The following is a 27,788-nucleotide window of genomic DNA, read 5'->3' on the forward strand; positions in this document are numbered from 1 at the left end:
AGTAATTTCTAAACAGCAGTATTACTAATCTGTTATCTTTCCTGCTTCCTGAACTAAGTCCAAACTAGCTCACTTAGGGTTAAAAAGAGTTTGGATTTCCAGATGAAATATTTCATCTCAACAGCTGACTGCAAACTGTGGCATTCTTTATAGCTGAAGTCTGTCTTAGAGCTCTTCTGTTTACATCAAGGCATTTTTCGGTGTGACTGACTAAGCCCAATGTCTTCTCTAGCATCCTGATTTCAGGAGCCATTGATCTTGGAGGCTCAACAGTGGCGTGCCATGCCTTGTACAAGTTACAAGCATGGAGAAACAACTTCCTCCTCAACAAGAACCCAGCCCCTTTATTCCACTATATAAAGTCTTTTCCATGAACAGCAATTCACACCTTCTGGGACCTCTCACTGTAACTGTCTGGAGTAGTTGTGGTCCCTTTGGCAGCTCTCCCTTGCAAGTCTTCCCTTGCACCCAGCCTTGGACCCCAGTGTGGGCTGCATCTGCCACACTTGCAAAAATGAGGTTGTGGTGTGGGTGTAGGCTGAGGAAGAGGGTTATCCTTTGGAAAAGCAGAACAGGTTGAGTCTAGTCTGGAAGTGCATGTCACAGGAGCTGTGCATTGGCTGTTCCTGGAGGCTTTCAATAGCAGGGGGCTGCAAGGGAGGAGACCAGGAGGTGCTGTGACAGCCACAGGCAGCTTCTTCCAGCCAGCTCTGAAATGGATGAAAACGACCCACTGCATATCCAAACCTCAACCAATGGGAACAGCACATGGCACCTCTGCTCATGTGTATCTGAGGAAGGGCAGGAGACTGGGAGCAGGAGACACTGGAGGAGTAAGTGGAGGGGACGTATGGAAGGCGGTTTGGTCGGGGACATGGCTGGAGACATAATATTGAAAGGAGACATTGTGCCAGAGCAGAGATTTCCCCGAGGGGACTGTGGCCCATGGAAGACCCACAGAGTAGCAGTGAGAGGTGAGGAGCAGTGGAGGATATTGAATAAGAAGCGAGGAACAGCAGCAAGAAACCACTACACTCTGCCTCCAACCTCCCTCATCACCCAGTGCCTCACAGAAGGAATTGGGAAGGACTGGGCATAACACCACTGAAAACAAAGGATGTTGAGACTAGGAAAGAGGTAGAAGAGGTGTTTAACTGGAAGAGAGGTTGGGGAAGGGACAGAAAGGTGTTTCCCCAAGGGCTTGACTGTCTATGTCTTTTTTTTTCCCTCTCAATATCCAAAAGGTGTTTCCCTAGGCGTTCAGTTGTTTATCTCTTTTTTTTTCCCCTCAATATTCAGAATCAGTACCTGGAAGTTTGTGTTAATTGGCAATAAACAAAACTGAGCACAATTCCCTGACTGAAACTCTTTTGCCTGCAACTAACCTATCCCACCTTCCATGGGACACAAAAGCCAACATAATGCTTGCTGTGGGTGTGAGACTTGGGAGGTACAAATTTCTCTGAGGAATCTATAGGAGCTGCACGTGCTCATCCACTCTGAAAACTCAAGCCAACCAAATATAAATACTGTCAGTCCAGGAGACTGAGTTTTTATTAAAATCTATTCCTGGTTTAGCTGTGGGCTTGGCGTGTGTACAGGCTAGCCATGGGCTCTATCAATGCTCCCTTTCCTTGTTCATCTTCTTGGACGGTTCACCACAGCTTGCCTCTCAGTAACCTGACTGTGCTGTCATGCAAACAAGAAATTGTAAATGTGGAAAATGCTGTCAAATGCTAGTGCACAAAGATATTTCTCACCATCCTACAGGTATTTAGCAAACTAAATCAAATACTCCATTTGCTTCTGATGAACAGCTGTGTATTAAGTGCTTTACTGGAAGATGATATCCAAATGCTTTAACAGTTGACACAGATGCTGATTTCCAAAATTAAAAAAGTCTAGTTTTCTGATGATGTTTTGAAAAACAAGCCTCTTTCCTCAGAGAAATCTGATTTAAGGAGACACCAGCAGCAGGGCAATTTCCAGCCCCTTTTCAGTACTCACATAGCACCATTTCTACTGATGGCAGGTCACTAATTATTTTAAAAACCCTGCCCAGTACATCCCACTCTATTCAGACTTTATTGCATGGGATGAGTCCTTACACCCTGCTGATAATAAATTAAATGTACTCTTTCTCACTGTATTTGAGCTAGCATACTGAAGTTATTTATACAACAATTTAAAATTGTGATCTAGTAAATGTTTGGAAATGTGTAAAAATTGAAAGGTGTAGTATATAGTGAAGAACACATGGCTCTATTTTTTACATCAAGGACCTAATTTTTATTTCAGTTTTGTGACCAGATTAATGTACAGACTGAGTCCATGTGAGTCAGTGGAGATATGTAGCAGTGGCATGGGGGAGCCTGGGATCAGAAGCCGAGTCTGTTTTTATTTTGTTCATCCCTGAGCTGCTCTGTGGGATGGTGACTGACCAAAGGAGCTTGGGTCATTGCCGAAACAAATGTGTCTGCGTTTATTCAGTGCAGAAGGGTCTGCACCATTAATCTGAATATTTACTACTATATATGACACTCCGGTGGATAATATTATTTCAGATCACAGTCAGTCCAAGCTCTCTGGAGTTTTGCTTTCAGGTCCTTGTATTTCTGCGCGCCTCGAAAAAATACAATGGTTGTAGGCTGAGAATCGAAACACAACCGAAGAAACTAGAACGTACAGTTCCCTCAGTAACCATGTATCATCCAGGTTGCTCATAATAAGGCAAAGTTTTAACAGCACGCACAATAACATCAATGACTTCACTGCAGATGAGCAATGGCAGTGCATTATGTCCGTAGTGGGAACCATAATTTAGAGTTGCCTGTCTTTCGCACGTTACATGTTTTCATGCACATTGGAAATGCAGTGCTACACTTCCGTAGACTGAACTGCAGTGCTTCTGGGTGCTCCTGACAAAAATTTTGGAAAGGGTGATGCGCAGGTTGGTGTTTCTGGGAGAGGAGCCCACTGGGGAGGATGACGAGCACAGGCCATTCCTCAGGTGTCTCCAACATGCTGCCCTTTGTGCTTGTCCCAACCAGGTGAAGTTGGGCACTGTGAAGAAGGGGCTTTTTTAAGGTTTTGGGAGTGGTTCCCAGTCTCACCACAAACCATTTCGGCCAAATTTATCGTTGTCTCTGGGTAGGTAGCAGCGCACTAACTTTCACAGCTCCTCACCCACTTCCTCACCACGAAGCAACACGGTGTGGGGGGTGTCCCGGTGCTCTTGAAGCTGGCACCGCCGGCGACAACGCTCCTCGGCGGTCCCTGGGCCACCCTCCACCCTTGTCGCCTAGGGGTCCCACACCACCCGTGTCCCCCAGTTGGCCTCCCGACCCGGCCCACCACGCGCTGTGCGGGCCCGTGTGGTGCGGGCGGAGCCTCGAGGTTTGTTTTTGGCTGCAACGTGCACGCCCTCATGCAAATCGCCGCGTCCCCGCCTCCCCTTCACCCCCCTCCGGGGAGGGAAAAAGTGGGGAAAAATAAAATTAAAAAAAAAAAAAAAGAGAAGAGAAGCAAAATAAAAAAATGCAAGGAAAACAAACAAACAAAAAAAAAAAAACTAATGAAAGGGGAATAAAAAAAAAAAAAGAGAAAAGGGGAAGGGAGCAAGACGCCCCGGCGCTGCCCGGCCTTGGAAGGGGCGGTCGCCGCCGCCCTATAAGAGGCGCTGCGGGGCCACAGCCGCCCGGGAGCAGGGCCGGCGTCGGGGCTGGAGCGGAGCGAGGCGGAGCGGAGGGGCAAGGCGGCTCGGCTCGGCTCGGCTCGGCTCCCGGCGGGACCGACGGCGGCTGCCCAGGGCCCCCCGGCCCGGGAGGTAGGCGAGGAGGGCGGCCAGGGGGATGCGCCGCGCCGTGCCGTGCCGAGCCGTGATGCGGGCTGCTGTCGGGGGAGGCGGCCCCGGCACAGAGCGAGGGGGGAAAAAGCGAATGTGTCCTTTTTTTTTTTTTTTTTCTTTTTTTTTTTCCTTTTTTTTTTGGTCTTTTTGTTTCTCGCTGCGCGCAGCGTGTCTAGAGTGAGGCGCGGAGGATGGCTTGCGGGACGGCAAGGGACTGGGAAGGGGATAGTGCTGCATGCTTTTTCCCTCCCTGTGTGTTTGTTTATTATTATTACTTTTTTTTTTTTTTTGTAATCGCTTTATTATAGCTCGTCCTGAGCGAAGCGACTCTGGGTTGGCTGCGCTCTCGGAGGGGGGCTCGCCTCGCCGCCCCTTCCAGCCCCGGTGGGCTGCTAGAAGATAACGGGAAGGGTTTCCATCCCCTTCACACCTACGGGAAATCCATAAAACGCCGGGGGCGGGGAGGGCCTTGGGATGAGCGGGAGTGTAAAAATAAAAAAAAATCGATCCCGCAGCTTTTGTGATGGGCAGGAGGTTCGCTTGCAGGCAGCATATCCCGCTTCTGTGTGCCAGGCTGTTGTGAAGTCTGTGCTCTGCTATGTTACAGGCTGCCATCAGCCTCCTACAAAACACTGCTGCTTAGTTCGGGACGTGTGTGACTGCTCAGATGCATAAAGTCTATCAGAGGAAGGTACTCTGACTGTAAATTGAAAGTTTATAGTAAACAGTATTTTTGTCTGTTTTGAACATAAGCTATTTGTCCCGCCACCCCCAGCTGTTGTGCTTGGAGATTTTAAGGGCAATCAACTTACTTGGAGGGTCAAAGTTGATCTCCAATGTGTTGGAGTAGACCTTACTAAAGCCAGGGGGATATAAACACATGCTCACACTTTTAGCTGAATTGGTGCCCATCTTGAAGATTACTGGTGTAGATTAATGCATTACAAACCCGTTAGGAGGTGGCCTTTGGAAATAGGTTGATGCTGGTACAGCAGGGAACAGCCACGTCTTGGGGATGTTCCATTAACAACAGATGGTCCGGCTTGCTGCCTTGAGGCTTTCCTAACTGCAGTCTCGCTTGGTTTTGAAAGGGGTTAGGGTAATAAACACACGGTGTGAGTATGTTTTTGGTCTGCTCCTGGTTGGCACAGGTTTCCTTCCTCATGAGCAGGGATGGGCGGCAGCATGTGCCCAGGCTCTCCCATAGCATCATGCAGGGAGCTGCCTGGGGCTGCGGCGTTACTGATGTGTCAGCTGTAATTGCTGCTCCTGGGTCATCACCCTTCATCGCACCCATCTGAACCTTCACGTGTGTAAAAGTGGTTCCCCAGTCTGTACCTGGTGTGGTCTGGGCAGGAGTTATATATATCTGGTGTGGTCTGGGCAGCTACGGGCAGGAGTCTGATGCCTTCACTCGCAACATGTGCCGTGTTGATCGTGTTGTCATAGTGCAGTAGGGCTGCATGGTAAGAATTGGAAGTCGGCTCTTTCCAAACTGTGGATAAAAGGTTTGCAGCCTGGAAAACAGGAGCTGTGTGGTAGAGCTTAAATTGAACTTTTGAAGTTGAGAATATCTTACTTTAGGAGAGAGCAAGAGTATGCTCACCACGGTTGTTCTGCGGAGATGGGTGGGTATGTGCTGGCTCTGGGCTGCCAGAGATGGCAGTGGCTCTTGTCTGCTGTTACAGTGTAGTGGTCAAGCATTGCAGCCATCAGAGTAACTTTACCTTGAGAAATTACTGTTGAAGTTCAATTAGCCATATGATATTTGTGTGAAACAAACACCTTGGGTGCAGCTATGTGTGAGGTTTTGGTGCTTGCAGGAGTTACAGCAATCTTTGGATATAAATTCCAGATTTCCAAATTCAGCTGGGCTGTAGTGTAAGCAGGTATATTGAAAATCTCTTAATGTCCCTTTCACCCAGCGAGACTGAGGCATGTTTATAAATGGGTTTGCCACAGGCAGCTGCTAGCTAACCTGTTTTGTCATGCCAAATTTGTTTTCAAAAACCTGTGTGGCTTGGCTCTATTGACATGAGCAGAGACCTGGTCTAGCACCAAGTTCAGCACCTGCCATTGCAGTGCAGGTGAGAGTGGTGCCTGGTGAAGTGCTGAACTACAGAAGCTGAAAAGGCATGAGTATTAAAAATGCAAATTCTCAAAGATTAATCTAGTGTACTCAACTCAGGAAGTGAGTCCTCCCTTGCCTTCCTCTCTGCAAGTCTGTTTTCTCGCTAGTAGTTCACCTGGCAGAATTGTGCCCACAAAACCAGAACAGGAGGAGGATCGGTCCCAAACCCATCCCTCCATGGCAGAATGGGATCAGTGCTGCTAGTGTTTATCACGTGTGTTGCACCACGCAGGCACAACATTTCCTAGGGTGTGGTTTCTTTAGAACTTTAATCCAAAGTAATTGAAGGTTGCAGCTGCGCTAGTAATGGACCCAGTTCACTTCCCCCCAAGTGCCCGTTCTCTCGTCTCTCCCCATCTGTTTTGCCCTCTGGGCTGGTGTTGGGAGTTGACCAACCCAGAGTGAACAAAGTTGAAATTAACTTTTTTCTCCGAGCTTTCGGGTCTGGGGGTGCTTTCACCGAGGGATGGAAGGGATGAAAACTTTTTTTAGCTTTAGCATCCTGTCTTCAGGGTTTTAGTGTGGGTTTGTGCACGCTGGTGCCAGCACAGAGATAATGACAGGAGCAGGGCAGAAGGGGAACCAGACTACCCCTTTGTTTAAGTAACCTTGGAGCAAGCACCCTCGGTGTTTATATAGGTCTCTTAGGCTGGGCAACACACCAAATCCTGAAATAAGTCCGGAGGCCATGGCTGACCAAACACCAGCATGTTTCTATTAGGCTGCTTATTCTTGATGACTCCTGCTGTGACTGGCCAGAGTCAGGATTTGCTGTTTAATAAAACACACACACACACACATATATATGCCATATTTTCCTAGTTCATCTGAGGCAGCTAGGGGCTGACATGGTAGAAGTTTTTATGTCTGCTGTGAAGATTTGAATCCTTAATTCTTGAAAGCTTACTGTGTAGTTATCCAGCACAGTTACGATTACTGATATTAAGAATAAAGATCATAAATACTATGGTAGAATTCTTACTTGTAGAAGATGATTGCTATTATTAAAAAAAATAAAATATTTCCTGTTATGTAGGAGATACTCCTCTATTTCTACTGGCTGTAGGAAAGTCATACAGAGCAACTCATAAGAGTTACTATGATTTGAACTACTGAGCAGAGTACCCTCTTATCTATTTTTAGATCTGTTTTTCTAATAAAACAAACAAATGAACAAAAAACAGCAAAGCAAGACCTGTCTTTTTTAGCACTTGTCATAGGGCAGAAAACATGTGAGCTTGCCTCAAGGACTGAGGGAGAGACAGAGTAGGATGGAAAACTGTTGATGCAGCTTTCCTGACACAACAAGCTAACACTGTAGGAAAAATAGGAGCATTCAGATCTTAAGATTTATTGGGTTATTAGTGAAAAGGCTTGATCACGGATTATAAGAAGAATATACATCGGTCTGAAAGGCGTAAATATCCATATACAAGCTGACCTTTTTCCTCTTCTGTTATTTTCTGGAGGAGTGTTGCTTAGCAGAGCTCCATCTAATCCAATAAGAGATCCGTTTGTGTTGTGTTAACTTTGTTAGGGAACAATTGGCGTTAGGCAAAAGGAGGAGAGCAGAAGAGCCTTTCCAAGACTGCTCTGGCTTGGGCTAGATAGCAAGGTCGTTCTTTGGGAAAGAGCAAACAAAGTCAGAGCCTCTGACCACATGGTTCAGAGATCGTTTTGGAGGTCTGGCTTCCTTTCTAGCAGGCAGGGCTGCATGGAAGGTAAAGAAGTGGCCAAGAACAGCTACCAGCCTGCTTGCTTGGCTCCCTTAAACATTCTGCAGTTTGACTAGCCCATGTCCCAGTGAAAGGCTGTCACTGGGAGCTGGGACGCAAGCTATGCAATTAATGTTCATTAGCATTCTTGGCTGTAAGTAAAAGCCAAAATTAAGCCATGTGTAAGGTCTCAGGGCAACAGTGGTGGCGGACTAGGTGACAACAGCAGGCCCAGGATAACCTGGTTTCCAGCAACAGTGCCTGTCTTGTGATGACATGTTCCGTTTCCCCTTAACTGATTTTATTGTCACTATAAATATGAGATCACAAAACCTTATATTCTGCAAGGTAAAAGCAAAAGTGTATTTTTGCTCAGCTGCAGCACTGTAATGCATCTGTTTTTAAAGACTGTTGGCTGTGTTGCTTGTGTCAGCAACCAAATTGTAAAGCCCATGTTTTCAGACATAGCTTGTGCTTTTGCAAGTGAGTTCTTGTGCCTTCAAAAGAAACGAGCAGAAATTATCAAACGCGTGTTTTGTCTGAGATGTATTCATGGGGGATAAGTTTATATTCTTAGGATGTGTTGATGTCTTTTTCTCCTCTTACCCATGTTGTGATTATGCTCCCATAACAGGAATTTTGTTGTGGCTGCTGGTTTAAGCAGAGTTAGGACCAAATTTGAATGTATTAAAAAGTGAAACAAAACAAAACCAAAAACCTCCCCTCACTCAAACAATGAAATGGCAGCAACCTTTTGTATGTGCAGAAGCATATACATTTCTTTCTAGTAGCAGCAGTGGAGCCCAAGTTCAAAATCTAGTCCTTTCTTAAAGCATTTTCTGTTTATGAAACTAAATTAATCTTGCATTTCATTCTTTATGCTATCACTGGACAATGTGCTTTTTATCAAAATTACTTGTTTTAAAGTATTCTTGATGTTTTTTACCCTATTAAATGAGAGTAGCAATTCTTACCACCTTGTTTATCAGCTTTAACAAACCAATATTGAAATATTCATCCTAAAGAAAGCCGTATCTTTTCTTCCCAGTTGCATTCACATATAAATCCAGACATAATTGCAGTCAATTGGATTGTCTGTGGGAGTATGCTTTGACTCCAGTGGAAATTTCTCAGCATCATTAAGAATATCCTAAGCTCAACAGAAAATGTATGGCTTGGATCCCATTTCCATTAGCAACTTGCCAAACTATTTTGTTTACATTTCTTTTACGAGCTCACTCTCTCCCTTTCAGCATTTAATGTCACTTCTGCACCTACCTGAAGTTTCTTGAATTGTTAGTCCTTTGCTTCAAATTGAATAGACCACAGCTCTTCACTGCTGGATTTAGTCCCTTGAAATTGTGCGAGTAAACTAATGGATCTTTGTCCCAAATCTTGCTTGAAGAGGTGTAACTTAGGATATGAACAAATTCGGTCATCCTTGTCTCTGTTACATCAGTATGTGCATTATATTAAAATAAACATACTTTTGTGTATTTTACATGCCTGCTAACTGTCTTGTTGAACCTAAGGATTGGAGCTTTAGCTGCAGGAGTGTGAGTTGTACAGCTGGAGCTACAGAACATAAATGTGCGGAACGACTTGTTTCTGTGAACCAGGCAAAAAGGGGAAGCTTTGCACACAACTTTCTGGCAGCACTCCCGGCAAGGTGCCCAGTGCCACACCTGCTGCAAAAGGCATGCTGCCTCCATTCTTATCATCTATGCCAATTATTTTTTATTCCTCTATGAATAACCTTAGAGATAAGTGGTTATTGAAAGCCGTATCAGTTGCAAAGATAGAGCAGAAATTCATTCCTCTTCATAGCTGACGCTCATTACTTTCGAAAGCATTTGGACACTTTTATTATCTCTAGTGAATTACTAGTTTCTACGTACATATTGTTGGGTGGCTCGTGATGTGGGAGCTGAAGTCGTGTTGTGGGACAGTTTGTTGTAGGGTTTCAAGGGTCAAACAGTTCAAACTGACATCTGTTGCAAAATACTGCCTTTGCCACCTGTTTTTTTGTGTTTTTTTTGACTATGTCACTTCCTTGCATTGTGCTAGAGGCTTTTTCTTGGCTGATTCTTTTCTGCATAGTTCAGAGAATTTTTTTTTTGTTTCTTCTGCTGTAACTTATACCTGTGTGACAGATATCAGTGCAGTTGTGTAGGTACCAGGCTTCACAGACAGCTTATTCCTTGCGCCAGTGAATCCCAAAGACACCTCTGGGATGTTTCCCACAGTATGAGCCACGTTGCATTCTGCTTTGTTACCGGACTTATGCTGGTTCATGACATGCTGCTCCCAGATGGCAAAGATCAAGAAGAAAAGAACTGTAAAGTTTATTCGGATGTTACAGGGCAGACAAACATCTCAAACTGCAGTTTAATCTTGTGCTGGGCTGTTTGTAACCTTGTCTTCTCCCAAGATCAAGAGCAAGCTACAGAAACAAGACTTTGAAGACATCGCCTTCCAAAAAAAGTCCTTATGAAGGTGATGGCAACACTGCAAGGTGTGGTGACTTTGCTCAAGAGAAGATATAAATACCCCAGTGGTGCTCCAGCCATTCCAGGGTAGGAATGTGGAGCACTTATCCAGTGTACACTTTTAAGACAGATCTCTAGCTGCTTTGTATGGATGAAGTGATTCAGTGAGCAGGGAGTGGTGCTGAAGAGGTTTTCTTGCCTAAGACCCCTTGAGCTCACAGATTTCTGTTCCAAAAAGTTGAGAAGGCTGATGACTTTCTTGGGGGGTGCCTTGTCTTTCCTCTCACCCTGAAGGTGTCTGTGATGCAGAAAACGGTACCTTTTGCAATGTGAAATGCTTCCTCCTTTTTCCCATTTGAGGAGATAACGTCCTTAAACAGGATGCGTCATCAGCTGGAAAAAGTGACTGAGGCTGTGTTACACAGCTTTTTGCAGACTGTGTACTGACAATGCTATAGTTGCTCAGAGATCAAAGCTTAATGGCATGAATTGAGCTCAAATGTCGCAATTATTATTTTAGCAGGATGTTCAATTATTTCTAGATCCCACTACAGAGAGGAGCTCATTCTTTGAGAGCCAAAGAAAAAAAAATCAGCTAATATGGACTATGGATTTTTGGACATTGGCCGTGATAAAGCAAATCGTTTTTTTGTTTGTTTTCACCAGAGAATGGACTATATTTCGGCCTCTTTCTTTTTTTTGTATGGGGAGAGTTCGGATGTCCAGTGTAATAGGAAAGTTAAAATATTTCATGTGTTTCACAATGTTCCAGTGGAAGTTTTTTTTGGTAAAACAGACAACTGTGTTTGAGTGTTATACTTGACACTTAAGCAATTGCTCTTGCTGAATTGTGTGACACAATCTCTTGCACGTGCCTTTCTCTGGGCCAGTCCAGCTGTGGCACGTGCAAGCCTGACTTCTTCCATTGCATTGGAAACACACTTGTTTTCACCAGTGAGCCTCCTGAATGTGCTAGCAGTAAGGAGAACCAGTCGTTGTGGTCATTCTGGTAGGAGAACATTGCTCCTATGTGACCTGGGACAGGTTTTCAAAGGAACTGGGTATGCTCTGTCACAAAGGAGGCTTCTAAACACCAGCCCTGTCTAAAAACATGGCTTCATATAAATGCCTAAGGAGGCACTACAACATTTGGAAAATCTAGTCCAATTTATATTATGGAATACTTTGTAAGCTAGTGCTCAGGTCTTTCTCAGACTATCTCTTATGGTTTATTTCTCCTTGGTAGGCATGGACCCACCTGTGCCCTAAAAATACTTCTTGGGACTTCAGCTTTGCCAGAAAGAGGAAGCAAGACCATCTGAAGAGTTCATGGCCAGCAGTTTCTGTGCTTGTAATATTCATTTTGGTCTCAGGCTTTCATAATGATCTCTGCTCAGCGATTCATAGCTGGTCTTTTCGAGCTACTCAGCACTTAATATGCTGGCTTTGGAAAAATCCAACTGTTTATTCCTAGTGTCAAGGCTAGGTACCTTTTAGAAGTCCCTTTCAATTTTGCCTAAATATTTGGGGTGCTGGATTTCTGCCCCTAACATCACACTGTATTTGTTACAGTTCCTGCCAGAGCAAGGTCTAGGGTTCCTATCCTCCTGTAATTCATACTGTGACAGGCAGAACCCAGTACCAGTCTCTTTTACAGGACTAATTGTTTTAATAGCAGCAGTTAAAGCAGGTTGAGAGTAGCTATTTTCTTGTCCTGCTGTTTTTAAAAGGAGCAGTTCTTTTCTACCAGCTGTCTTTTCTCTTCGGTGAGGTTCAGCCCTCTTAAACAAAGGGTAGTCATTTACTTGGTCTTTTGTAGCTGTGTGTATGCTGCTGTAAGGACCCTGTGGATAAGTGAAATGCAGTGTCTTGGTTTTGTTTGGACACTGGTCGGATTCCATGAGAATGTTTAGTCAGCCTACTGATACCTTGACACTATTCTTAGAGGGTTTTAGGAAACTCGACATGCTCCTCAGGGGGAAATGAGTCAAACTGGTTGTGGATTATTACCATGAAGCTAGATCTTAAAGTGCTTCAGTCATATGCATCATTGTTATTCAGATGGCAGACAGATGGCCAAGTTGAAAACAATGTTCTAGTTGCTTACAGGGTTAGTAAGTGCTGGAGAACAAGGCCAGCACCTGTTTATTGGCAAACATAAAGCCAGGTAGTCAGTATGTGTAAAGTGATGTAAACTAGTGGAGGATCTTGCCAAGAATCACCACCCAAATGTTGTTTGTGGTCCTAATTAAGTCCTTGCCTGCTGACCCAGAAGCTCTCCAATCACATTGTTAACAATAAGCAGTCAGATTAAACCCTGCAATGTGATCTGGGTCATTTTGAGAAGGAAAGCACTTCTCATTGAATGAATTTTTTGATGGAATAGGAAATTTTGTCCAATATTCCTCTGGCAAATGGGAAAGAAATGGAAGTCCTCTGTGGGGATGTTACGAAAGACTTGCTTTTTAGTGTCTGTGTGGCTCCACTGATAATGATCCTGTGTCCCAGAGAGCAGGCTGCAGGTTCAAAGCTCATACCTCCTCTGCTGACCCTGCATTGCTCGTTATTGCTACAGAGTTTAACAGTGCTTAAACTGGGAGACAGACGTGTGGCATCTGGTAGTTGTATTCTCATCTCTGCTTATGCTTTGGTTGTGGCCCAGGGTGAGTTGCTGGAACTGACCATGCTGCTAACATTTTTGAAGGCATCTTTTTGTAACGTAGTTCAGGCTGTTTGAGTTAAAGGGTGACTTTAAAAGAGCAATGGTGTTATTCCTAGAAGAGTGTTATTGTTTGGGTGCAGTTTCCCTTCTTGCCTATGTGTTTTTTAACTCATAGTCTTGAGTTTTTTGACTTCATAGTCAAGAGTTAATGAGTTTTTTTGACTTCTTGAAGGTTTTAGAGATGTGAATGTCAGATTTGCTCCTATTAGTCTTGCAAACTTTGCATGGGTTGCTTTGGTTTTAGAATGGACATTTACTCCTGATTCTTCATGCACTGTCTGTTTCTGCTGTGGAGATTATCTCCAGTTAGATCCCTAACAGTGGGATAAGTAATTGCTTGCATTTGTCCTCAGCTGCTCTTTGTTGAGCCTAATCTCAACAGCATTGTAACTAATGCTGCTTTTCCAATTCCTTTAGTCTTGTTGAAGTTGTGTAGAGGCAAAATGCTTATCCCTTTCTGGAAATCATGGAAGTTATGGTGAAGGGGTACTTAATACTTGTGTCTTGAGAGTTGCTTATTGCCTCGCACTTTCACAGGTTGTATGAGGTGGATGTGGTTGTGTAAGTCTCTTGGCTGTAGCTACTGTGCTGGAAGAAACCACAAGCTTAGGTCTAGATGTCCTGCAGAGAAATGGCCAGGATGTTAGACCCTGATCTGGGAGTCGTGGACTTCGTTCTAGTCTCTTGACTTAATCTGCACCTCTACTCCCCAAATGAACAGAAGGGCTACTAGTTCTCTGATGGCTTGTCCTGTTTAAATCAAAATGTCAATTCTTGAGGCATGCACTTCTCTCTTGCCATCGTTGTTCATGGCCGTCATGGGGACCTGCTCACACTTAGTGGCATATGGAGTACTGGGGGACTTTGCTCTTGGGTCTGGGCTTTGCAGGGTTGACGTGGCTCATGATACTGTTTACTCCACGAAATGCAGCTTGACCTACCTAAAGGAAATGAAATGTTAAGTCATTTCTCGGCATTCCCCAAAATGACTGTTTCAGCTCAAAACTGCCGTTTTTTCTTCCCTTGCCCCATTTCTTTCAAAGAGCGGCTGTTTGATTTGATAGATACTTATAAAAAAGCTAATGGTGTTAAGCAGATGTACAGCTTTTAATCTGAGATGGACTGTGTAATGTGCTAGACCATGTTTGCTCATAGTAGAGGAACAGTACTGGCTGTAGTAGTACAGCAGCTAATATTTTCTTTTCTCTCAGAGGGCATCAGCTCTAGATATTAGATTGATATTCTCCCTGGCTGGTTGGTCTGTGGAGTGCTGCCAATGATGGTAGCTTTTATGATGTGGAGATCTGACCAAGAGGGTGGGACAGAAGCCACTGACTGCTTTCATGGAGGCCTCTGAACCTTCATCAACTGGTAAAAAAGCTTTTAGCTCTGCTGACCAGGGCTGGGTTTAAGTCGTTGCTGAAGGCTTGAAGGTAGCCTGCTGCCGGAATCCTGAAATGTTCCAGTCTCATAAGGTTTGATAAGTTTGCTTTGTTCACTGTCTAAATAGTGATTTCTTCTCTAGGGAAAAGGTTTTTTCGCCCCCAAAAGAAAGCAAACAGCTGCATTGTTTGCAGAAAGCTGCTTTTGAAGGCTGTTTTATGTTTATTTAGTACAGACACCAGGCATGGGGGTAGGGAATTGGTTCTCTGCCACTTGAGTTTTTTTCCCCTCTTAAAATCTACAGCTGAAAAATACATAGCTTTGTGTTTAAGACTGATTGGACCTGGAAACTCTTGGCATACCAGCTAATGGACTTTTCAACAGCCATTCTACTTCCAAAGAGTGGGGTAGCACCGATCTAGAAAGAAAGGGTTGGTCAAAGTGTGTATTTTGTTGTCAGCATTTTCAGAGCTTGCCCCATAGTGTAATTATTTCTTAGGAGTAATTTTCTGAATTGCACACTGAGATGGAATTGCAGCCTTGCAGGTCTGGAACCTCTGCAGGGTTTCTGCAGTGGGGAGAAGTGCTATATACAAAGGCAGCCCCTGGGACAAGTGTGTGGACCCTCATGCTTTAATTGTGCAGGTAGCTGTTGTGGCTGCTTGGTCTGAGCTGGTAGAGAGGGTCCCGACCCAGTATAAGCAGGAACCCCGGACTGGATCAGAAGGTACACGCAGGCTGATCTGCCCTGCCTCTGTCTCTGATGCCCACAGATTTCTGTGGGTTGAACAGCTGTTTTGTAATTGGAAGGGTAAGCTTCTCTCAGGGAAGAGACTATGCAGAAGACTATCAAAAGATGGGGGGAATATCTAGATGCCTTTGCTTCATCCCTCCTGTGTGTTTTTTTTGTCATGAATTGCAAAAATTTGGAATGCTTAGTAAGTAGCATGTTAAGTGTATGCAAGTCTGAGTGGCACATTGGTAAGGCATTCGAGGAGGTCTGTATACTGGATACCCAGAATTTATTTGCTGGTTAAATGTAGGGTGAACCTTTGATCCTTTTGCCTGGCTGTATGGTTATCTGAATGCTCATTGCTCTATCTGTGTTGCATAGGGCATATGGTGGGATTTGGGACGTTACTCCAAACACCATTTGCTTGTTTCAGTTATCAGACAGCCCTTTCTGATGGTATCTGTTTATTTGTAGTAAGGTGGTGGATAGAGTTTGCACCTGAGGTACCAGACAGCTGCCAGGTGTATCCCAAAGCTATAGGCAATTTGAGCCTCCCTTGGTGTGCTCCATGTTGTCTAAGCTATGCAGTGGTGTTGCATGTGTTGGTGAAGAGGTGGAGAAATGCTGAAGCAGAGCTAGACAAAAACAGATTGCTGGGTGATTAAGAGAAGTAAGCCTATTTATTGCCCTTAGGCTTAAAACTGCTGTGTATGGATACCTACCTCTGCTGGAAAACTTGCAGTGTTCACACAATGAGAAGATTGAATGTGCAAGGTGTACGTCTACAGCAAAGACCTCTACACAACCAGGTCGTGCTGCTTGTTACAGTTGGGGAAATTGTTCCTGCTGTCACGGAGCAGAGGTTTACAGAAGCAAGAGATTGCATTTTAAAAGGATAGGCCCAGTCTTGGCAGTCTTAAATCCCTGCTGTTCTAGACAGAAATGGTGTTGCTTTTTTAGAGGGTTCTGGGTAAGTGTCAGGAGTGATCACTGATGCATACAGTTGACTCACAAAGTTTTCCTTAGGTGCGACACAAAAGGGAAACTGGCTGGTGTTTGTGCATTTGGCACTGCAGTACTAAATGGCAAGTTGGGTTTCCCAGCTGTGTTGAACTTCCCAGGCTAGTCTGAAGTGGAAATACAGGTGGACTTCAGCTCCTTGAGCTGGGAGTGTTGGGTCTGTCACAGTTTTCTGTGTTGCTGCTTTATAGTTCTTGCCTTCTGACAGCTAGAACATCTGAAAGAGAGGTAACCCATTTTCATCTGAGTTTCTTAGCTTGCAGAGCATTTTGATGCATTAGTAATTCAGGTGGACCTAGTTAACCTGTATCAGCAGTGAACCAAATATGTCAGCCTCTGTGGATCAAAATCAGAGACAGCTCTAGTCACCAACAAAACCTGGGTTGCCCACTCTGTGAGAGATATTGGGGCAAAAATATGTCTCTGAAGCTGTCATCTCAACATGGCTGGAAGAGGTACAAGTGGGGACACTTCAGCTTCAGGTTTTGTGCAGTTGACAGGTATCCAGTGTTAGGACCTGCCCCTTGGCTTAATGTGGAGACTTAGCTAGTAGTGTCAACATCTGGAACAAGTTTTCCAATCTTCCAGTACAGTTGTAACAAACCAATATATTTTTCCTAACTTGAAACTTGTATCCAGACTAACTAGCCTGATATGAAAGCCTTCGCATTTTCTCTGTTCCCCATAAAGTTTATCTAAACTCTGGAGAGCTGCAATCCAAGCAGGCATAGCAGAGTCTAGTTGCACAGGCTTCTGCTGATCAGCAGAGATGTGTGTTAAGTGAGCACATATATGCCCTTATCTCACTACAGAGTGCTAATGCAATGTGAACCCTCCAACCTCTATTAAGCAGTAGTTCTGTATTTTGAATCCTGGGGGCTGCCTGCAATTGCAAGGCAACAACATCTCGATTTTCACTGGCATGGACTAAACCAGATATACAGTGACTAACTCAAACATCCTCTGGATGGCTTCAAATTTTACTCTACCTTTATGCTGGTTATTAAAGACATTCTATGATTTCATGAACTGTGTGCATTTCCATTCAGAATGACAGGTCTCTCTGGCTTTCCTCAGGATCCTTCCTGCTCTCTTGATCCTTCCTGTGGCACTTACACTTGTGGGGTTTTGTAGTTGTTGGAAAACACTGGGAAGTAGTTTGTTGCAGAGTGTAGATAGGATGGTACAGTGGGATTTTTTTAATGCTTTGTATGTGCTATTAGGTGTTGTAGTGCCTCGCTCTGAGCATGTCTGGGAATTCACTACCTACCAGCCAGATGTGCACGCATCTGCAACGTGTTAGTGTCTGGGTGCTCTGAATAGAGGAAATCACAGTGCTGGGGGAGGAAGGCTGTCCTGCCAGATCCACTGGGCATCTACCTGTGAAGAGGAGCATCTGTGGGCACAGGTCATTTCAGTGAGTTATAGCAGTGGTTAACGAACCCATGCTGGCTGTACACTCATCTGCCTGGGTACTGACATGAGGTTCAATTTGTAGGTTTTTGTAGGCGTCTGTTATCATTCTTGCTTCCCTAAACTGGCATAAAGAAGCACTGTTGTCCTGTTGTGATTCTACAGTGTAATTGTCTGTAGCACTAGCATGACTTTGTTTCATTAGCCATGATAGGGAAACTTTTTTGTAGCACAGACCTATACTGTAAAACAACTTTTTAATCTGCAAGTCATTGTAATAATGGATTTAGTTGTGGGCAAGTCTTAAAGGCTGCAGATATTCATTAACTCAAAGCTCACATCCTGAACTACCATTTCTAATCCAGTCTTGGTCCAGTACAGGACTAGTCAGAGCATTCCTTGAAGTCTTATCTTCCTAGTACATTTAAAGATTTTCAAAATGTTTTCAATGCAGTTTGCAATCAAGCATGCAACTCTGAATCATAAGGCTCGGATACTGGTATGTGGGATGTTAGAATCAAAAGCATGTGTGTTCCCACTCTAACAGATGTTAGAGGGGATGGTTATCTCGTAGTGTGTTTGGATCAGTTGCTAGTTGTCCTGTTAACACTAAGTCTGTCAACAGAGTGTATTCAGGAACATAAATCAGAGTTAATTTGATGTGGATTTAGCCAAATTCCTGCATGGACACTTATTTGGAATGAAAATGCTCTTACTCTGAAGTGGCTTAAACTCAGAAGTAAATTAAGCTATGCTAAATTAATTCTTAAAAAAAAAAAGTTTAATGACATTCAATCTGCTATAAGCTATAAGCTCACCTTTCCATCTGAGCCTTCCTGGAAGTCTCTGTGTACCCAAGCCTATATCATGTAATTATTAAAAGCCACCAAAGAAACAAATGTGTTTTTTAAATCCTTTATACTTTCTCATAGTCTTACAAGGTGCATAATGAATGCACAGTATTCACAACAGATGTGGAGGCCAGGTGGCTGCAAGACCTGACACTGACTCAACAGCGATTTTCCATTCACTTTATCCAAATGTAAATGGTGGTAGGGTCATTCTTAAGTCTCTTCATTTCAAGGAGATGAATGTTTCTCCCTTGCCTGTTAATTGCATAGCATTTTGTCCTACAAGCTGTGGTGCTGATTGGACTTCCAAACAAAGGGATTCCTGATTTGGTGTTACATTTTTCACCATTATAAAAATAACTATGGAAAGACGCTTAAGGGAAAAAAAAAAAACCAACAGTTGTCAGAATTGTATGGTTCAACCTCATTCAGAGAGTCTCTAAATCAGCTTTCAAAGCCTATGGTTTCTTCCCCCTTCAGGGCTGTTTTTGCTTTCATTTTTTTTGGAGGAGGAAGGAAGCAGGGAAATTGCTTTCTTGCAGGTGTTTCATTCTTCTGTATCTTGGAGCTCTGAAGTAATAGGCAGTGATTCTAAATCTGAGTTTACTTGGGCCCACGAGGCTCGGGTGGAGTGCACGGGGTAAGAAGGAAGAGACAGGGAATGCACCGGGGTGCTGCAAGGTTATGTGGGTTTGCAGGGCACAGTCTCTGCCTTTCTGTGTCTTGTTGTGTTTCCTGTATTAACACAGGTTTTCCCTTTCAGCTCTTGTTTTCTAGTTAATGCCCAGCCACAACCTCCTTGCTGTGTACTGCTGCTGCTGCACAAGAGGAGCAAGGCGTTGCTGAAGAGCGATGGCTTTTTGGACGCAGCTGGGATTGCTGCTATGGAAGAACTTCACCTATAGGAGAAGACAGACTGTAAGTATTAGCCAAAGGGTTTTTTGGTCTTAAGTTGTAGCCTTTAGCTTACTTGTAACGCAACACAGAGAAAAATTCCTGTATCTATGTGTCTCAAATCTTAGTGGATTCTGGAAGAACAACTGGTCTTCCTTTGCAGAGGGCTGATTCAAATCCCAAAAGTGTGGGTGCACGCAACTGTGGGGGCTTGGAGGTCCTGAATCCCAGCAGGAGAATATGGAGACTGAAACACTCATCAGACCAGACAGAGAGGGTGCATGTCTGCTGCGTGCAGCAGGGAGGGACGTAAACATCCCCTGGGGTCTAAAAGCTTTTGACTTCTGTAAGCTGCAGCAACAGCAGAGAAATTCAGCCACTTCCCAACACCAGCAATGTTGGGACCTCTGTTAGAGGCAGTAGCGGGCATTTTCAATCTGTAATCAAGGAGAGAAACACAAACGTTCTGTGTACCTTTCCGACAGGTGTTGTAGTTTACGTGGCTGACAAGATACGTGTTCTGAGATTCTTGTGGAGAGGAATCCAGGCAACTGATGCTTTTCTACCAAGGCATGTTCTGGTCAGTTTCAGTGCTGGCCCCACCATCTGTTAGCAGTGTGGAATCATACCTGCTTGGGTAGACAGTATCATAGAGTCATTCAGGTTGGAAAAGACCTCTACAATCATCTAGTCCAACCTTTAACCTAGCACTAAAGTCCACCACTAAACCATGCAACTAAATCTACTTGTATGCAAGAGGAGTTTCTCTTTGTGGCGACAGGGGCACAAGAGCGTGAATTCAGCATATTCTTCTCAAGGCTTTTTGTCTTAACATCAATGAGACCTCACAGCATGCTGTAACTCCTGCAGACAGCTAAAAGCCACAGAAAGCATGTTGTTTCTCCTCCAGGAATTTTGGAGGTAGCTGTGTTGGACTGGGGCATGTTCTGTAGAACAGGGCTGTGCTGAGGAACTGTCCCATTAGGACTGACCTTGAGGAGGTATGAGTAGGGTATGCAAAGGGAACACGAGTTACCGAGGTGGTGAGTGGAAAGTGGTCTCTCTGATAAGCTTTCTGAACCCTGCAAATGTCAGGGTGTTTGCCAGCTGGCTGGGGCTGGGTCGTTTTAGAAACTCAGAGTCACACGGGAGAGACAGACAGCTATCATTTTCACTAGGGGAGACAGAAACAGTCTATGAGGTCTTTGCTCAAATGTCTGGGTCTTGTCATAGGACTGGTGTCCAGTGAATTCAGAGCTGAATTTATCCTATTCTTACAGTGCTTAAATAAAATCAGACAAAGGGGACTCCTGCCAGATTAGACTTTTCCTGTAAGCTCCACGGTTGCAGTGCTATCAAGGTGGCAGGAATTTCCGTGCAAGTTGCATGTTTTTGTACTTACCCAAGAGCCTTGATCTTCCATGACAAGACAGCCCAGCTGATAAGCTGTGGGCTGTGCCAGCCCTAAGGAATGACATTGCCTGCTCTCTGGAAGTACGTATGGGTCAGCATCCTAACCTTCTGAACTGCCTCATAATTTAGAAAAATGTTGCAATGGAGCTGGGGAAAGTAGTCTCAGTAGTAGCTGCAGCTCCTAAAAGAGCAGGCTGTTCTCAACTACCACCAAAGTAACCTAGGCTCTCAGAACTGAAAATAGTCTCTTCCTCCCTTGCTACTAGAAATCTTACTCCCGTTCTCTCCCAGAATGGCTTTATGAGCCTGGGGGAACTGTAGGAGATTGTATCCTCTGGAGCAATGCTTAAACTGGTTCAACTAGGAGGAGACTTCAGAGGAGCTGAGTTTTATGCTGAGAATGATGGCTGTTTTGGCTGGACTTTCTGAAATTAATGCATTGGGTCTGAAGGTTACTTGAAGATGTCTGAGTCTAGCATGGCATGTCCTATCAAGTAACTGTAGGCTAGAGTGCCAGGCAGCACAAGTTCATACAGGTCTTTTGGCAATGCCACAAAAACGCAGAAGATGTCTGCATGTTGGTGGAAAAAGACTTTCCTGCTTGTAATTTTGTCGCAATCTTGGATCTGTTCAGCTATTTCTTGGTACCTTTCACCAGCTTCTGTATCAATTTCCCATTGCGTAGCCCAAAGACTACTGCTTTATAGTCTATTCCATACCAATATTATTAGTCAATACCCAGTGAAATCCCCAGTCATTCCTTCCTCACACATTCTGCATATATCTCCATGGTTTTGCTCATTAATGGTTTCAGTTCAGGCTTTAACTGCAGATATTGAGGGGAAGGCCACTTGAAAAAATGGAAAGGAAATGGCAGAACCTCTTTTCTCACCATGGTGCTGTCACGTCTGCACAGTCATTCATCTGTTTGCTCTACTGTTAGAAGACTGCTGTCCTTCACCTACGTTTGCTGGCAGTGGTGCTCAACCGTTTGTACCTGCTGAAGATGTAGCCCAGAAATATTTTTTTTCCTGCAAGAAGCGTGGGCTAGCCTTTTCTTCCCACTGAACTCTCTCCTCTGGTGCTGTGAGTTTGGGCTGCATTGCGAAAGCTGGGTTCAAAGCTCAGCCTGACGTGTGCAATTCAAGCGTTACTTTGTACTGGATAGCTTCCAACAGCATTGGAGTGGGGGGAAGGAGCGCACAGGGGGAGAGCAGGGGGAAAAAAAAAATCATGTTCAGGGGTCACTGTTGTGTAAAAGCGCTATCTCTCCCTGCAGTCTTGCAAATCAGGAGTCGTCTCAAACTGGCATGGAGAGACTGGTCAGCACTAGAAGCTCCCCCCATGGAAACTGGACCATGAAGATGGGGAGGGTGGTTGACAGTGAGATGGGGTGGTAGTTTGGTTAGTTGTTGCTCAACAGATTTCCTGTTGACACAGTGTTGATTTCAATATTTAATAGTAGCCAGCATTGTCAGCCAACTGGTATAAATTGGGCATGCTTTGGGAACTAGCCTAGTAAAACTATGAACAGTTTGTGCTGCCTCTGAACTCACCTTCTGTGTGCAAACGGGATGTTCCTTCCTCAGTTCCAGATGGGGCAGGGGTGGCAGCCGGGGTCGGGAGCTTGGAGTTTCGTTTTACTGTTCACCAGGCTGGTCTGGTCGCTGCAGCATGAAACAGTGGGAGAGGAGACTTGGTTCTTCAGTGTCTTCTTAGCAGGAACCTGGGAGAGGCACATCCCTTTCAGTATGCGTGTGTCCTCTTCTGCAAAAGCCCCAGAAGATGAAAAGCTCTGGTATAATTGCTGTCATGTGAAGGTCAGGAAGCAGCATGGGAAGGAACCTATTGAACTCTAGGAGCAAAAGGAAAATAATTTGTTTTTTGTCGAATAGCATAAGAGGCTGCCCAGGGAGTCCAAACTCTCTACTGAAAATCTGCAGATGCATTGTTTGACCCCAGGCAAGCCTCAATTGCCAGCCGCATCTCATGGAGTAGCATTTCATTTGCAGCTGTGATGTAGCAGCCTTCAGCTGCTAACATATAGTTCAGTCGGTCCAAATGGCCTTCCTCTTTTCTCTTTGTCCTTCCCTGGGTTGTGAATCTGGAAAGCCAGAAACATGCGTGCACATACATATGCAGAAGCATACAGCACCTTGCATGCAGCCTGCATGTGGTTACCTTCTGGATTGTGCAATTAGACTACTAAGGCATTTTTGTGGCACCTTTGTTAGCGTAGTTTCAGTGCATTTCCTTATCCGATGGCTATATAATATGTGCATGTGAATAACGGGTGGGAAACAGTATTCAAAACTCATCCTGCAGAGCCGGGCATCATTACCAGAAATGCCTGGGAGACTCTGATGCTCCGTTTTCACTTCTGGGTACAGTTACCATGTGGATGGATGTCAGCCATTAGTGGTATCTGTGAAGAGGCATCCTAGATGGTTCCTCTGCTGGATCATGGCATTTGTTTTAACATACTGATTTTACAGCGTGATATTTTTTTCAAGGTACAGTAGTGAAGAAATCTCACCTCCAAGTTTGATTGGAGTGCTCTGTGTTGAATGTCAAGAGCCTAATTTTAGCTGTTAATGGTGTAATACAGGAAAACACATTTGTGTAGGGAATATCTCCTCCACTGGATTGCAGGTCTTATTCCGTCTGGCCTGTAAGAGTGACGTAGATATCTTTTCTAATAAGATGTTTTATTCCTGCAAAGGAGAAAAGATTTCTCTTGACCAAGAAAGTACTCTCGTTTCCATTCCCCAAAGCATAGAAGTAGCAGTATAAAAAGCTTTCAGTTTTCCTTGTCTCGTGGTTTACCCAAGATGCATGTTTAGGCAGCCTTTCTGGAAGGGGAGAGGAGGGAATAGCTGGTGAAGCTCAAGCCTGGAACTCTTTTGCTTGTGTTCCAGGAGCTCTGTGTTGAAGTGTTGCTTTCTCTATGTGCCTCTGTGGGGGATGTAGCACATACCAGTGAATTTTGCTGTGCTTCAATTCCTTAAAAAATGCTTTGCATTTAATTGTACCCTTTTCTTCTTTCCTCACCTCATTCCTCTAAATAACTGAGTTCTTTTATCTTTACCTGACACTCACTGTGTATATGTAAGTACCCCAGACCAGTGTTTGCCTGCCTTTGGGAACGTAAATACACCAGAACAAAATAGTAACTAGGTATAAGCTTAGTAGCTTTGCTCTCGTGATAACAATATGCATCTCTAACAGAGAAACTGAAAGATTTGGCACAGCTATGCACTGGCACAATTTTCATCCCTGATGTTAGGGTAGAAGCTGAGTGGTTTATTGTGAGGATGAGATGTAAGTACTTCCCACTAACTCTAAAATATGAGGCCAAAAATTCAGCTAATTGCTGGGAAGATTAATTGGGCAGTTTCTTGCAGGCAAGAGACGAAAAGAGCTATAAAAAAGCCAAAAATAACCCTTCTTAAGCACATCCAGTTTAGGCCTGTAACTGTCACATATCAACAAGAAAAGACTAATTCTTCACAGAGTGTCTTCTGAAGTAGAAGGAACAAACTTTTTGGTCCTGGAATGCATAACCAAAAGGACACGAGACTGTGCTTGGAAAGCTGTCCTGACTTACAAGTGGATTGTACTGGAAACTGTTCTCTCCTGTATTTTGCGTATGACGTCTTAATACTTTGTCTTTATTGTTTCCAGTTCCAGCTGCTGATCGAAGTTGCTTGGCCTCTGTTTATCTTCTTCATCCTGATCTCTGTAAGACTTTCATATCCGCCCTACGAACAGCATGAATGTAAGTACCGAATGCAGCAGCTGCACCCAGAGCGGTTGTTCCATAGCTAGGAGGCAGCAATGCCAACTGGCGAGAGACAAAGAACAGGGGTAGTGGTTGCATACCTCTCAGTAATCTTCAGGGAAGCTTTAGTGGCTGCTTTCCTTCCATCTTGGGGTCTGCAGCCTGTTCTGACACGTTAATGTTGCTTCATTACCGTACATTGCTCCTGCTTTTCTTGATGTTCCTTAGTTTCTGCAGTTCTGTTAGCTGAGAATATGCTGTGGGAGCGTGACAAGTCTGTAAAACCCACACAGAACCTAAGCCTTATTTCTCATCCTTGATCCGTATGTGACTTAGCATAGAAAGAAAGCGGTGTTCAGATCTGTAGGAAAGCAATCTCATTTTCAGGCAGTAATGTGGGCTAATGTATTACATAAAACAACAGAGGTGCAATTCCATTCCTTCTAACTGCACACCATCAGCTCCGTATTCAGTAGGTTCGGCAGCCATACACTTGCGAAGAAAACTGTTGTATTTTTCTCTTCACATCATAAATGGGCACACGTCAGCTTTTCCTTCAGAGGAAGCTTATTCTTGCCCTGCGGATGGCTGTCATTAGGCCTCTGTGTTGGTTGCCGTTTGATTTAGGAAGCATATCTTGTTTATTAGCATTATGCTTCATCTTACCATGATTGGTGGCGACCTCATGCTGCAATCAGCTGACGATGGAAGAGCTCTTTGTTTATCTTTCCTTTGCCTGATTACTACAAGGTAAGGGTGAAGGGTCAGCACAACATGTTTCTGGAGGGCAAACTGAAGTATTTTGTTCTTAAAATAGGTGAAGAACTAGCTCTTACAGCACTTACCCTGTGGTTCTTTGCAGCGGCTGGGGCATTTTATGCTGCTTGCTAGGCTTTCAAGCTAGCAAGGAGCCTTTCAAGGTTGAAGTGCTAATGTCTGCAGTTTCCCTATATGCATCGGACACTGCTGCTCTCATGCACTGCCTAAGTCACTTTCTACTGTGGCTGGCAGGATAATTGAAGCTTCTCTAAATGCCATCTCGTACTTTGCTGCATGACATTTGAGTTGCATTTCCTAACCAAGTATTACAGTGGCATTAGGAGAAATACCTGCAATATGGACATGGAACTAGAGAGAAGCAAGAGAAGCAATAGGCAGTCTACTCAGCTGGTATAAATAACTGCAGCAGCCTCAATGGTAATTCTTCCCAGCTGTAGCAGTGCTGTGTATAGACTCAAACCCAGAAAGAGCTGCTTTTGCATAGCTGCTCATATTGGTTTTGTTATTCATTAGCCTCCTTGTGTGTCCTTTGGTCTGGCACCCTGGTGTCAGAAGCAGAATTTTAATTCAGTCTTTCACCTGCAGCCCTTTTTCCTCCCCATTTTTGTTGACTAATGTTGTTTTGTCTGCCTTCTCCCACTCTTGGCATCAGGATTCACAGCGTGTAGAGCATCTGGTAAATTTTAAATTCACACTATGGTTAATTCCTCTCCTGTTTTGAGAAGCTTTCAGCAAAATGAAAGCTAAGTCCTTTAATTGAAGTCTGGATTGGTTTCACTGCCTGTTCACTCGTATGCTGACAAATACTGGTGCGTTCTGTAGTGGAACATTTTTTGCTGAACTGTGAGCAGAGATACTGGAAGGAAACCTTGAGTTCGTGGTGAACTCTGTGGCAACCTGTGGATGCCTTAGGGAAACAGGATTGTTATCTGTAATGGCAGCACTGTCTGCTGTTATGAAATGACTCGCAGGTAATGCCTGACGATAGCAGTAACAGAGCTGCGTGCAGATGCTTTGCAACCTCCAAATACCCTCGTTATTTTGATGGCATAATGTTTTTAATTAACAAATAAGATTTTCAGCTCTTTTTCTGTTTGAGGCAAAGGAGAAGAACCAGGATTGGACTGTTTGTGTGATCAGACTTTTTCCAGACAGGACTTTTATTTCCAGCAGCTTGGTCTGGTGTGGGGAACCTTTTTCTGAAAACACGGGAAAATTTTGCTAACTCTTCAATGATAGCTGCATGGCTTTCACCAGATCAGCCAGAGAAGGCATCTCAGACTATGAGAGCTCTCTGGTATTTCTTTCATATCATCAGCATTTTATTTTAATGTAATTAAATATCTTTATCCAGAAGAAGCATTGAGCAAAATTGCTGACTTTGTCTTGTAGAGCTTGACTTTTTTTTTTCCATTCCTGTGGTCTTCTGAGGTATTCAAAATGGGCTTCATTTGTAAGAAAAAGGCCCAACAGAAAAAAAAATCTATTGAAAAGCTAGATGTTTGCAGCAATACCATTGAAAAGGGAGTGCTGATATATTGTGTTTTCTGAGTAACTCTGCTGTCTTAAAACTGGATGATTCCACTTTACTCTTTGAGAAGCTGCCATTACATGCTTCACTGTATGTAGAAAATTACTGTGAATTCCTGTGCACTCTTTCTGTTTTCATACTGCTCTTTATTTTTTTATTTTACTTTTTATCCATGTAAAATAAAAGGCATGGAGGAGAAGGTGTTTCTTTTAGAAATTTTAGGAAAATAATCTGAACATCTTAGCGCTTTTCTTCTTTTATTCTCCCCATACCCCTCTGCCAAGAAGAACAAAAACCAGAAATGAAACAAAAGCCAGAGAGCTCAGGTAAATAGCTTTTCTATTTTAAAAAGAACACTAGGAACAAGTAGTCCCCTGGGTACTGGAAACAATGAACCTTTGCTTCCCTCACCTTTCTCCTGGACAGAGTCCTTGGCTTTCTGCAGGGAGGACTGGTAAGCACCCTGTCTTCTTTCCACCACCTGTACCAACTGGACTTGTTGGATCTGAGCAGTTTTGACTTCTAGGGGCTTGGTACCCCTGTTGTGGCTGTGGAGGTAGCCAGGCCAGATGAGGCAGGCACCAAGACGTGAGATTTGGAGAGCAGTGCAAGGCATATTGTGGGTCTCATTGTCAAAACCTTATGCAAGGGAGGGTTGGTTACCTCCCTAGGGTTGGGGTAAGGAAGTGAATTCATGTGCAGAAAGCAGAGTGACAAGCCTTCTCAGTTACGGGATTGTATGAGGGAAGCCTTTCTTTGAAGGCTGAGGGATTCTCAAGTACCCGGGTGGCATACTGGTGGAGCTCCACCATGGGCAGTTTTTTTCTGCTTTAACACTCAACCAGAATTCATAACATAAATAGGATGCTAATGTTAAGGTATGCCTTAAGTAGCTCTTTAAGTGAAAGAGTTGAATTTTATTGGAAAGACCTGAAATTGGCAGACAGATGTCTTAGTGTTTCAGGAATTCCGAAATCTTAAAATTGTCTGGAAATCAGCTATTATGGGAGAACAATGACACATTTATCTTAGGTAAACCAGTGTAGGCACCCCACACGTGCTGACCTTTTGCTTGGAGCTTACAG

General features: G+C 44.1%; 1 protein-coding gene across 2 annotated transcripts in view; it reads left to right on the forward strand.

Moving 5' to 3' along the window:
* Positions 1–3,683: 3,683 nt before the first annotated feature.
* The window catches only part of ABCA1 (ATP binding cassette subfamily A member 1), a 92,945-nt gene continuing 68,840 nt past the window's right edge, over positions 3,684–27,788 (forward strand). For both annotated transcript variants that reach the window (XM_080573561.1, XM_080573562.1), the window contains exons 1-3: positions 3,684–3,826; positions 19,068–19,222; positions 24,296–24,389. In XM_080573561.1, the coding sequence (XP_080429687.1) occupies positions 19,157–19,222; positions 24,296–24,389 (160 nt within the window). In that variant the 5' untranslated portion in view covers positions 3,684–3,826; positions 19,068–19,156. The remainder of the gene's footprint in view (positions 3,827–19,067; positions 19,223–24,295; positions 24,390–27,788) is intronic.

Source organism: Anser brachyrhynchus (assembly GCF_964034855.1).
Source record: "Anser brachyrhynchus genome assembly, chromosome: Z".
In the NCBI taxonomy this organism is placed as follows: domain Eukaryota; kingdom Metazoa; phylum Chordata; class Aves; order Anseriformes; family Anatidae; genus Anser; species Anser brachyrhynchus.